The sequence below is a fragment of the Poeciliopsis prolifica genome, unplaced genomic scaffold (assembly GCF_027474105.1).
Source record: "Poeciliopsis prolifica strain line A6 unplaced genomic scaffold, Auburn_PproV2 SCAFFOLD005, whole genome shotgun sequence".
NCBI classification, from domain to species: domain Eukaryota; kingdom Metazoa; phylum Chordata; class Actinopteri; order Cyprinodontiformes; family Poeciliidae; genus Poeciliopsis; species Poeciliopsis prolifica.
In genome coordinates this window covers 13,925,555-13,938,247 of record NW_026562380.1, presented here as the reverse complement: position 1 = coordinate 13,938,247, position 12,693 = coordinate 13,925,555, and the positions used below count along the sequence as shown (strand labels likewise).

The following is a 12,693-nucleotide window of genomic DNA, read 5'->3' as shown; positions in this document are numbered from 1 at the left end:
ACACCTGAGCCCTATTTACATACATTATATTGGCATTTTGGTGCATTTGCGTAATGGAAAGCCACCTGTCATCTTTTAAGGATCTATGCTGCCATTGTCATACAGATAATATTAAACTGTACATTTCTTCCAAATGAATTTCAGAACTACACATAAATTAAATTCAAACCTGGATGTCTGATTTCTTCAACTAAATTAAGAAAACTGAAATTATTAATTTAAGAAAAAAAATCTCAATATGTGCTTGGAAAATACAGAAATAACCATATTTAGGAAATAAATTAATCATCAAGAGATTTTTCTTCACTCAGCATAATAATGTCAAATTGACAGCAATGTTTTCAATGTGTTCACCTACAGCAGGGTAAAATAGGAATTGAATATGTCCACATTTTCCTCAGTTAAGGAAATAGGGCCACTGACATGATATTCACACCAGATGTCCCCATTAATCCACACATACAGAGAAATCGAAGGAAAATGGTTCATTGAAAATTTTATCGGCACAAATTTTTCTTTGAACACAGAAATTGATAAAATAGTGACCCATCTCTCACACCATATATTTCATCAAGGTTTCTGGAGCTTTAGGATCTGAGACATGCCTAAAGCATCATAGATCCTCCATCATATATATCAGTGTTCATAAAGCTTTATTCCCCTCTAACCAAAGTACACAGTTCCACTAAAAGCCTTAGAAGAATTTAGAAAACTCCACAACTGTAGAGTAAAAAAATATATAATATTTTTTTCTGGCATCACTCTCAAACAACCAGTTGGGCTGGAGACAGTGTCTAATAGTTGTTTATAAAATCTGGTGGCATTGAAATATTACACTCTGCATTTATTCAAACATTAAATCTTTAGCTTTTTTTTTGTCATTAAGCTCACTGTGTCATTGCAACATAACTCGGGTCCTTGTCCATCATGATTTAAGGTCCTTTATTAACTGTACAACAAATAGGGAAAATATAGTTAGAATTAGGTTGTTGTCATATTAGATCTAAATAAATAAAAATAAGCTTCATTAAAATGGGTCTGAATAAACTGAGATTTCTAAATAAGAGGATAACGAGTTAAACGGGGTGGTGTGAATGTATTATCTGAGGGATTCAATTAGCAAAAAACTCATGATCTCCACTCAGCTCAAATATAAGCTCATTTGCCTTCATTTAATAAACTTAGTGTGGCTGCTGCTGTTGTGCTGTGCTGAGCCCAATTAATTGCATCTCTGTTAGTCGTTTGTCATCTCCTGCAGGAGTTGGCCTCAGCGAAAGTCACAGAGATCGAAAAAGAACATGGTGTTTGCCACTGCGGGGTAACTGACAGCATGTCTTGTGTCCGTTCTGTGGAAAGTGCTCACATCTGAAAGAAATAGTCTGTGGGGACTAGTGTTGCTCGCTGACATGTTCTCAGACAGGTCACTGTCACAGGATGTTTTAGTCCAAACTGATAAAGAACAAATCTTTTGGAAGACATTTTCATGTATATAGCTGAACATAAAATTTACAATAACCAGTAATTTGCTCAGTGCAATTACTGGTGATGTAAGACAGAATGATACAACAAATCTTGGAATCTACAATACATTGTCACCAAGTTTTGACAACTGACATACTTGCACATACTGTGTATAAAATGGAAAATCTGTTGACACATCTGAAATGACCAATATAAAAGCCCGACTGCACCTTTTCACATTTGGTATACTTTGCACTCATTCATTCACATAAGTCTTCAGTGCTGCTATTCCAGTTTGCCTTTCTTTCCATCTTCAGTTCAAACGAGTGCTTTGTTTGATGTTTGTTATTTTGCCACATGTACCATAAAATGTTGAAATAGTGATCTGAGTCTTACAGATTGTCACAAATCAAAATAAATAAGAAAAAATAAGGATATATAAAAAAAACAAGAGTAGGAATTGTGAATGTTCAAAAGTTTAGGGCCAGAAAGACAGCTGAAACAGAAATGCTACTATTGCATTAGCTGGCGGCAGTATGTTTAGAGGTCTTAGTGTGTTCTTTTTATGTACTGTACACAAAAACTAAAAGCTAATCAGCTGATTCTGATTATTTAGAACAACAACATTCATGGTGTATGACGTAATATTAGCCACCATTAAATATTTACATGGCTTTATTTACACGAGAAACTGCAGGTATTTTTGAATGCTGATTGGGGAGAAGGTCCATGTTTAGCTGCCTAGACATCTTGACTGCCAAACCACTACATGGCATTAGCTGGCAGCTGGCTGAAAGAACATTATTACACTTTTAAGAGACTTACATGAAGTATAAGTGTAGCAGTTTCTGGTTATAAATGGTATGAATAGTTAAAATAGGAATCTATAATCACACCACTTCTCACTTTGTTGAAGACTAGTGGCAGAAAAATACGACCAGCATGCTGGTTAATCAACCAAATGCAGGCTGGCTACACAAACATCCCAGCAGCCTGTTTAACCTGGGTTACTCCATGAAGAACAGAAGGGCAAATAGAGATATTTTTACAGCAGCAGGTTTATTACGACAGCCACTTTTGGTTTGTAGGCACTAGAAGTAGTTTGTCAGATTTGAGATCTTAGTACTATAATTACTTTTTTAGTATCAATTTAAGTGAGCACCAAGCTGTCAATTTTAGCAACATTTGTGCTCTTGATCTTCTCATTGTCCCTGTTTTTTGATAAGTATATCAGCGGTTACAGTGATTTAGTTACCAAATCAGGTTTTGTTGGTTTTGTTCTTCAACAAATAAATGCATTTTATAAAAAACATACCTTGATCTTCAATGTCCAGGTTCTTCATGAGCCATTGTACAATATCAGAACCTGTAATAAGAGAGAGTACATAAGTATGAACCATAGATATAGCTGAGAATTTACCAATACACTCAAATGCCTTCTGCATATAAATGTGAGTGAAACAGAAAACAATATCACCCTTAACCTTGTCCACCTCCCTTCATTATCACAGCGCATACAAATATCTCTAGCCTTGCACCATGTAGGTGGGTAATAGGACATCCATTATCCAATATTCTTTTCTGACACCCTCTTCAGGCTTGCTCTCTTTGGCTCCAAACCATTAATATAGATGACACCAGGTACAAAGGCAGGTTGAAGCACGTATTATGTGCTGCATAACAACAGAATTTGTGACTCAAAGCATTTAATAAGTCAGTGATTGCATTCTACGTTGCTAACCAGCATAAACAAAGTAGAGGTGAGAAAAGGAGATTGTCCACGTGACTCATGTGCCACTTTTACATGCAAGGACGTGAAATAACTTTTATAATGGCTGCCATTTTTGCATCTTTACCGCTGAGAATGTGACTGAATCATTTTCACATCCCAGACAAACATAACAGCATCCTCTGCTCTCCCTCGAGCATTTTCACACTCCGACACAACATGCGACTTTAGCACTTTGACTATATATTTTCCGAGCAATCATTACTGTCCGTCATAGTGACAGGTGAAGGTGTGCTGAGCAGACCAAAGGCACAGAAGACAGGAAAAAGGTGTGAAATGTAGACATGGGGGAATTCATGCAACGAGACAGAGTAGCCCCGTGGCTGATGTTACGTCCATCAAGCTGCTACTCTGTGCGGCTGAATTTTTGCATTTTATTTCACCTCTATTGCATCCCCCTTTGCATTTGCTTATACCCTAACTAGATGTGAGTTTTGATGGACGAACGTAATTAGCACCACCCCATTTTCATCCAGTGAAGGTTGACCTACTTTCTTAGAATCAGCTTCAATACAGTGTGTGTTTAATTCTCCATTAAGGATTGATTCTAAATTGAGAAGTGTCACAGCAATACACTGGTATAATCAGGTATCAATTTCAGTCAGAAGTTCATTTTTTTGCATCAAAATGATTGAAAATTTAACACCTCAGAAAATAGCATTACATATTTAAAAATTTAAGAAATAAAACCACAGAGCAATCCAAACGAAAGAAAATTAATGAAAGTGCAACATTTTACTGTTGCAAAGAGTGGAGATGATCCTTTACTGACCTTCACATGTTTGAGAATACACAGACGACAGCAGCTGAAATGTTTTTTCAGCCTTAAATCAGTTGTACTACAGCTGACAAAGTGCCACAATATGTCACCTACTCACACAAAGAGACACACTAATGGTAAACAGATATCTATTTGTCCACGATGTTGTTCTTCAAAACATAAAAAAGGTGATTCATTTATATATATGAAAAAAAATGAAGCCCAGAAGTATTTATTTCTTGGATTATTTAATAAGTTCATTAGATGTTATAAACAACAAATAAAATTACTAATACAATAAACATTAGACATTCAAATAAGTAGATCAATCTAAATTTAGCTCATTTGCAGCAACCTCACACATATTTCTTCTTATTCATAACTATTGCAGCAATTTATCTTTATTCTACTCTGATGAAGGACTAATACCGTACAAAAACTATTCCCATTTTTACTGATAGCAGCTCTAGTAGTCTTAACAATAATATTGATATCGATGCTAAAAATACTATCAGAAGAACATATCAAGGTAGTGTCTCATATTTAGTCTGTAGACCATTTCTTTATCCTGAAATTTGAATTATTTATTAGGCACAGAAAGGGATCAGAAAGAAAGTCAAATAAAAAAAAAACAAATTTATCCTACAATACCAATTTATCACTTAGTACAATTCAGTTTCAATGCAATGAAGTTAGTTTCATTTCAGGCATACTGAATTTGCAGTATCTTGTTTTTCCTTGTTGCCTTCAATTGATGTGTCATTATATCTCTCACCACAAGCCTGCAGCACATTATAAAAACTGTTGTAGGGAACAGAGAAAGTGAGTGTGTAAGGAGTAGATTATTTCCAGTCATGTGGAAGCATTTTTTTTCTTTGCATGTCTACATTGCATCATATCATTAGTTTCTGTATGAGTTTTGCTCAAAGGGCCAGAGTGAAGTTAAAGCTGGTGACTGACTAATGAATGATTCTCACTAGAAGGTGGCATGTAATTGCAACCCCACCTTTGAAATATTAAGTTGAAGCAAGATGTTTAGATAAATATGCAATATTAAGACACAACCATTTTCCCATCACTGTCTGAAATATCAGATTTTAATATTTACTGTTTAAAATTTCAAAGCATATTTCTATGGCATAAAGAAGAGAGACTTTTGTTCGAATAGTTATGATCTTTCTTCAAATTCAGAAACATACATTTCTTTAGTACAATGAAGCAAATTTCCCCTTTTGCTGCATGACTTGAGTTTTCTTCCGCAAGTTTCTTGCAATATTTTACTGGAATTTTGGCTCATTATTACGTTACATTACAGCTCTGTAACCTGGGGGGGTTTGTGATGGCCGCTCCAAATATATGTCCTTATACCACATTGTAAGTAACATGTTAATTAGGCTATTTGTCCATTTGGATGACTAATTATGGTATCATCATGACACAGTTTATTTTATGAAATTCATCAGGCCCTTGTTTAGCAAAACACCTCCACTTCCATAATTCACAATGCATGCACTGTTTTGTGACTTGCAACCTTTGTCCTTCAATAGTTTAGATTTGCTTTCATGAGACCACAGGACATGTCTTCAAAAATTAAGGCAATTATCCCTGAAAGCATTTACAAATTTGATAATTGTGACTGATCTGGAACAAAAAACCTTCCTGATTTACTGTTGATAAGAAAAAAAGTTGTTGGGATTCAACTGTACCTAAGCATCAGGTGCAGTTACAAATATAACTTTAAACTTTGCTGAACATTAGAGGAGAATTTGTTAACTTTCTCTGACAGTCACACCAACGTCTTTTTAAATGTGATGCATCTTAAATGTTGGGGAAAAGTGGACATCCAAAAGTTCTTTAAAAGTATGAAACTGGCAATTTAAATGAGATAAGCATTAAAACTGCCAAGGACTGCACAACATGCCAGGTTATTATATTTCAAGCATAATGCTTTCCCACTGTCCATGCCAAGAATACACTTTACCAGTTGGAGGAAATCTCTTTGCAATTATTAGACACACATCCCCAGTTGGATGTGTGCAGTAGCTGAAATTGGAGTTCAGTGATGAAGAAAAATATGTTTGATTCAGGTGAAATGCATGCAATTATTCACATAATGTATTTACCTGAAAGGTTAAATACATTGTGTGAATGTATTTAACCATTTCCCATGCTTTCCTTATCAAACCAATGTACCACACACTTAATTTCATAAAAATGTTGCCCCAATAGAGAAAAAGTTGGGGGGAAAAAGCTATAACAGACCTATATCAACCTTTAGATGATATATAGTTAGTGTAGAGGCTTTCATCTGTCCAGCATCTTTAAATGCTTCCAGTGTTGATGGCTGGAAATTTACTTATTTACCTTAACTAATCATTATTGTAGTAAAAACAAATCAACTTCATCTCCTTGGCCAATGTAGGTTAAAGTTTCACCATTTAATACCAATTGTTCCCTGTTTAGGTGTTAATACAAGCACAAACAATTTACAGTAATTACAACAATGTCAAGGAATTTTTTAGTGTGTTTTAAAAAACAAAAATGTTCTGCTATTACCTAATTGTCCAACTGCGTTCTCTGAATATTACTGTTATCACTTAGAAGACTGAATTATAATATAATCTATGGTATTGTTTGTTTTCTTTTTTTTGCTTCCTTTGTATTCTAAGAAATGTATACTTGTTAATGCCATTTTTCTTTCGATTTTCTCTTAAACAGTTATTTTGTTTTTAAGTAGCAAGTGTGGAATATTGTCACCAGCACAGCTAATGAAACAAAAATTGTCCAGCTACCACAATAATTTCAGTGGTCATGCATTAAAACGGCTGGAAGAGTGGTGATCTCAGACAGGTGGGAGTTGGGGACTTACCTGAAAAAACACTAGGGATCTTGGTGAGAAAACTTTTCACTGTTCGTATGGGGATGCCATTTTTCTCCTCCTGCATGCGTGCTATTAACTCCTCCATCTGGACAGCACAGTAACAGAAGAGAGGGAGAAAGTGAGGAACGAAAAGAAAGTAAGAGTGAATTCCATAACCCTTTTCCAAAAAGTGTGAGTTTAGAAACAGACAGAAAGAGGCAAACAAATACAAAGAGGCTCTTATGTGGTTCAGCTATGTCTCCAGGCAAGAGAGAGTGAAGCAATAAAGTTGGTGACTAACAAGCACAGCTGTCAAGATTTCTGCCTCTGCTTTGACAAATCTTACTGATACTTGTCATTTGTCACATAAATCAAGCTGTAAGCTATGCTTATTGAGTGCTGAACTTTAGAAACCTGGCTGTAAAGTTTCTTGGTATTATCTACGACGATGTTATTCTGTTTTCCACCAGACACAGATGTGAACTACGCAGCACAGAGTCAAAACATCAGGCAGAACTGTTTTAAGTTAAGCTGTAATACAAAATTGAACAAAAAACTGCCTCCAGGAATGACATGGGTGGGTAAACAGCAGCACATCGACAAAAGCGCAAACATACACATAGATTTGCACACACGACTATGGCAGAAATCTTCTGGGATGTAGCTCAAGGAGCTGGCAGGACGGCACACAGCAACCACTTTAACAACAGCATGCCAAAGGGGGAAGGGTAAATAGTGGAGCAGACTTTCTGATATGCAATAAGCAGATCACTCACCACATCATTTCCCCATAGTCTTCCTTCGATATTAATATATGACTCAGAAAATATGTACCAGTACATTACAAAGTTGAAGGAAAATCAATTTTGAGAATAGGAAGTATTTTGAAAAGTGCATTTCCCACTGTTTCCCATAAAAGTCCTCTAAAGATGGAAGGCAGAACCATATCTCCGATTGATAATACCTTTTGACTACTTTTAATGGATTAGATGCCACTTAAAAAAGGATGTAGCAAACACCCGTGCCACAAGCATCCTCTTTGCATGAATGTAGGTGAGAGGAGGTTTGGATTTCTTCTCACTCTCCAAAAACCCACAATCCATTGGAAACATTTTGGATTAAACGCAATACTTAGAACCTGGGATTTAAGGGAAGTAACTAAGTAATGTGAAGGAAGAGGATTCAGCACTGTTCATGTAGTGGTTAAGATGCTTTAGCAAGAGTACAGGCAGACCAGTGAGCTGATTGCATGACTTGTCGTCTAACAAGTCCCAGATAATACAATTATTTTGCTTTTTAATTCTTGTGTTCTTTATTTTAACAAATTATCTGTCAAAGGATTGTTTTGATGCATTAGAAAAACATCTCTTCAAATGTTTCTCTGCCTTCAAGCCCCAAGAAAATTTGCTCTAGCAGCAAATTTTCACAGCAAATTTGCTGTGTCTGAGACTAAATCAAAGGTTTGAGCATTTGAAAATATTTTAAATGATCTTTGTTAGAAACCTTTTAGTGCTTCTAGTCTGCACTGTACACAACCAAGTTGGAACTACATTGTGCTCCAAATGCTCTTAATCAATCCAAAACCCAGATTTTCTTTTAAAGTGATCTTGATCAACAGTTTCTCAGATTTAGAAAGACCTCACAAAATTTATCTTCTACTTCTTCGGTCAACATTTTTAGATGTTTTTTTTTTTTTTTTTTTTTTTTTAGTTTCTTTCACTTGTAGGCTTTATTCAGCTTTACACCGACCTGTGAATTATTGAGGCAGAAATTTAGGAAATCAGTGATGATCAATAATGTTTCAAGGCAATTCCAGAAATGAAAGTTTTCCAATAAGAACATATATATTTAGCTCCAGTTAAAAACACTTTAAAATAGCAACTAAAATATCTTGCTAACTGGAAGGAATATGTCAAGATATTAGATCTTGCAAATTTAGCAAAGGATAGTGAATACTTCTATGCTATTTTCTTATATACATAATTACATCTAAAGACATTTATAATTTTGTCTTATCTGGATGGTATGTCTATTATTGTTGACTGTGCCATGCAAGAACAAGTTTAACATTATTATGTGTCAAACTGCAGGACCATCCTCCTCAATTTTGTTTACTCTCTCTCTTTCTTGAGTATGACACAGGCAAACCTTATCAGAGAAACTCATCTTCGAGTCCAATTCCTTCTTATGTTATTGAGGGTTTTGTGTGGAAGAAAATGAATTTCTTGACCATAATAGGGAACAGTTTTGATTAAGAAAAGGCTGGGATAGATATGTAAATGTTGAACCACTCAGATCGGGCTGTTTGTGTGACAGTACTGGATGACAAAAGCTTCTAGCTACTCAAATACCCTGTAGCTAAAAACCATGCCAGTTCGTGATTGGAGCCTAATTGACAATGATAGAAAACAGGCAAAAACTGAAACTTCAGACCTGATGGGTTACAGTCAGAAGGACCAAGAAAGTCAAGGACGAAAAGAAAAACATCCAGAATTACTCTTAAAAAGTATTTCAAGATAATTTTCATATTCTTAATTCTTCAGAAAACAGTGCACTTAATTTTGCTTATTAAATTGTTCCTCATGAACCCTTGAAAGACTTCCAGTGCGTGTAAACCAGGAATTTCTAGTCACAATGAGTCTTTTCCTAACTTTTATGAAGTCATTGTTTTGACAAAACATTTACCAAACTGTAAATGGAAAAAGACCACATTTTTTTTCTAATACTGTAAAGAGTCCAGATAATCAAATCTTCACTTCTGATGAAAGCCTTAGATCACGATTTTGAGTGCTTGGATTGCCTCAAGGACTTCAAGAACCCATAAATGTATGATCCCATTTGACTTTCAACAATCCCAAGGAACAAGTCTTAAACTGATGAAAATAAACATATGGTCTCACCCTTTTAAAACACTGCTTGCTTGCTCTCAGGACCGTTGCTAGTCATTAGGGAGCACAAAGACTTAGTGGTACCACCCCCACCAAAACAGCAAAACTGTATCACGCAGAATAAGAGGATGACCTGAGGGAGAGAGTATCATCTTGATGTCTCTTCTCCAAATTTGAAAATGAAACACAATAAAGTAGATCATTGGGAGGAGGTTGGATTTTGTGTGTATGTATGGGAGTTCCACTGGGACACTGGTAGAGATTAATCTTTTTCTGGAGCAAATTTGTTGCTTTTGTCTTGCTTACATCTATTACCATGCTTCACACTCTTTCATTTAAATACGTTATTATGACCTATTCTAATAATTTTTCTCAAGCCCATTGTTTTGTTGCCACTCCAGGTCACTTAGTGCCCTATCCCTGGTCTAGTGTGTTTGGCTCTGGCGACTTCTTCCTGGTTTTGTGATGGCAACTCACCTTTGTACAACTCACCTTTTCCAGCAAGAAATTCTTTAGTCTTCTCCTATGACATTTTTTTAAGTGTTTTTTTTTTCTTTTTTCTCACTACTAGTATAATTGCACTACTTTCTATAAATGGTGTACTGAGGTATCCTATTTTATGGTTTTATTGTTTGTAACTTTATAGCTCTATCTGAATTTGTGAGCCAAAAAGATAATGACAGATTTTGTGTTTTTTTTTTTTATTTGGCCAATTTCAATATAATGTATCACCATACTCTGACACTTTTTTTTGAGTATTTCACATTTTACTATACATTTCAGTCAAATTTATTACTAACATTTAGCGAAAACTGTATAAGTCATTTTATGATGAATAATTCAATATTCATGTAATTGTTGTGCAATGGGTGGCATTTTTGTTCAGCATTTAAACAGAGCGCTAATGCCCTTATAACACCAACTGTCTTTCTGTGTTTTTCTTCGTCTGACTGTTGCTCAGAGAGTCAGCTGGCACACAGAGACAGAGCAAACAAGGACAACAGCAACAGTGATCAATACTTCACACGCTCTCTCCAATCCCTGCAAAGCCTCGCCGCCCACAGATGGTAAAATGCCACCAGCGTGAATATTCAAGATCTAAAGCTCTTGACGTTGGGATGCTCTTTGGCTTCATGTAGAGAAAAGGAAGAGAGGAAAGTCATTTCCCTCAAGAGAGAGGGAGAGAGAGAGAGACCAAGACTCTCTTCCTGTCTTTCTTTCTCCATCCCCCACCCATCCACCCACCCAGCGCTGTCTGACTGCGTCTCTGCAGCCTCTTAACAGATAAGAGTGAATGTTTTGGCTGCACAGTGTGAATCACTGAATAATGATGGCACTGGACTCAGTACATATGAAGTGACTAACAAAAGCTGCGGATATAAGCACACACTGAGCTTCAGTACAGAGCTTGAAGCACTTCAAAGACTATCAGTGAGGGCACTTGCGGTGCAATCAGGATGTTCTGAAGTACCATTTGGAGCAAAAAAAAACATCTCAAATGCAGTTTGTAAATCAGGGTTCTCCTCTTGGATTTCTTTCAAGCCACTGTTAAGCAAAACCTGCCCACTCATCCAAGGGGCCAGGTTTAAGTAGCATAAGATGACAATATATAATGTTAAATGTTCAGAAGTAAGTAAATCTGCAAGGTGCCATATTTTTAGAATTTGATCTCAAGAGAATCTGTGTGGAGGTGACAAGAGAGAAATAGCTATCACAGTGAGGATGGTGGAAGTCAAACAAGTCTCCACTTGACCCATGAACCATTATAGCTTCATGCATTGAGAAATGTGAATGTGGGTGAAGTGATGATGGACACCTCTCTGGGCTTCAGTCAGCTGCTTACAAGATGCCTCAAGAGACACGGCTCGGAATTGCAAGGGACTGCTATGACCTTGACATTTAAGTGAGCTCCTCAAGCCAAGAGAGATCATTTGTTGTTAGGGGTGCAATACCTGCAGATTTCTAAGTACGGCTTGAGTACACAATGTAGGTCATACTCTGAAAACGGCCAGGCAATGAACACCTGAGCCGGGTTGTTTTCCTGGCTCAGTTTTGTGCAAAATATAGTGATCCAGCTCAAGTTAAGTTAACACAACAAGGTTGGGTTAAGACTTCAGCCACATAATGAGATGACAAAGAGTTTGAAGAGAGGCTGCACAAAGTTTACCTCCAGATTCTAACTAAAAATAATGTCCAAATGTATTTTCCTTATCACAATGTCCAATTGGCAGTCTTTCTAAGTTTTTTTCATCTTGTAGACTACAATAATGCAATAAGTGTGGGAAAACAATTGGCATGCAGAATCTGCATGCACACCACTCAGAATATAATATCCCACAAAATATTGTAAGCATATTTATAATAATAAATGCAATTGTGATAGTGTATACAATGATACGACAATGGCCTTTGAGATTAAAATATTGGAAGACGTAAGGTACACCCTGGACAAGTCACACACAAAAACAAGACATATTGCCTTACACATTCTCATTTCAAAGGATGATTTATTGTGTTAACACACACATACGTTTGGAAAGTGGGAAAAAGTCAGAGTATCTGTTGTTCTATACTGATGACTAATATTTTTATTAGGTGTGTTCCAAAAAGAGATTCACATAAGAATAGTGATTATTATTTACTATGATTCAGACCCAATTTAAAATGTCCCAAAATCTATTTTAAAAGATGAGTGAGGATCTTTTGAACAACCACAGATTGAAGCAGAAATCATGAATAATTGTTTTGAGTCAAACATTAATTTTCAACATCGTAAATTAATCATGATAGATTTCCATCCCTAATATTTACACAGAATATTTTACTAGCGCAACAAATCTAATTTAATACTGGGAAAGAGGTTCAGTAAAATCTAATCAAGTTGTTTAAAACTTGAAAATGGTGATCTGGGCATCCTTTAACTCTTTTCTCTAAA

At 35.9% G+C, this 12,693-nt stretch overlaps 1 protein-coding gene across 1 annotated transcript in view; it reads right to left on the bottom strand.

Annotated features, from left to right (window-relative positions):
* The window catches only part of rgs7a (regulator of G protein signaling 7a), a 54,160-nt gene that overhangs the window by 14,899 nt on the left and 26,568 nt on the right, over positions 1–12,693 (bottom strand). Inside the window, exons 3-4 of the mRNA XM_055029917.1 lie at positions 6,880–6,976; positions 2,777–2,827 (exon numbers count right to left, since the gene is read on the bottom strand). Coding sequence (XP_054885892.1) covers positions 2,777–2,827; positions 6,880–6,976 — 148 coding nt within the window. The remainder of the gene's footprint in view (positions 1–2,776; positions 2,828–6,879; positions 6,977–12,693) is intronic.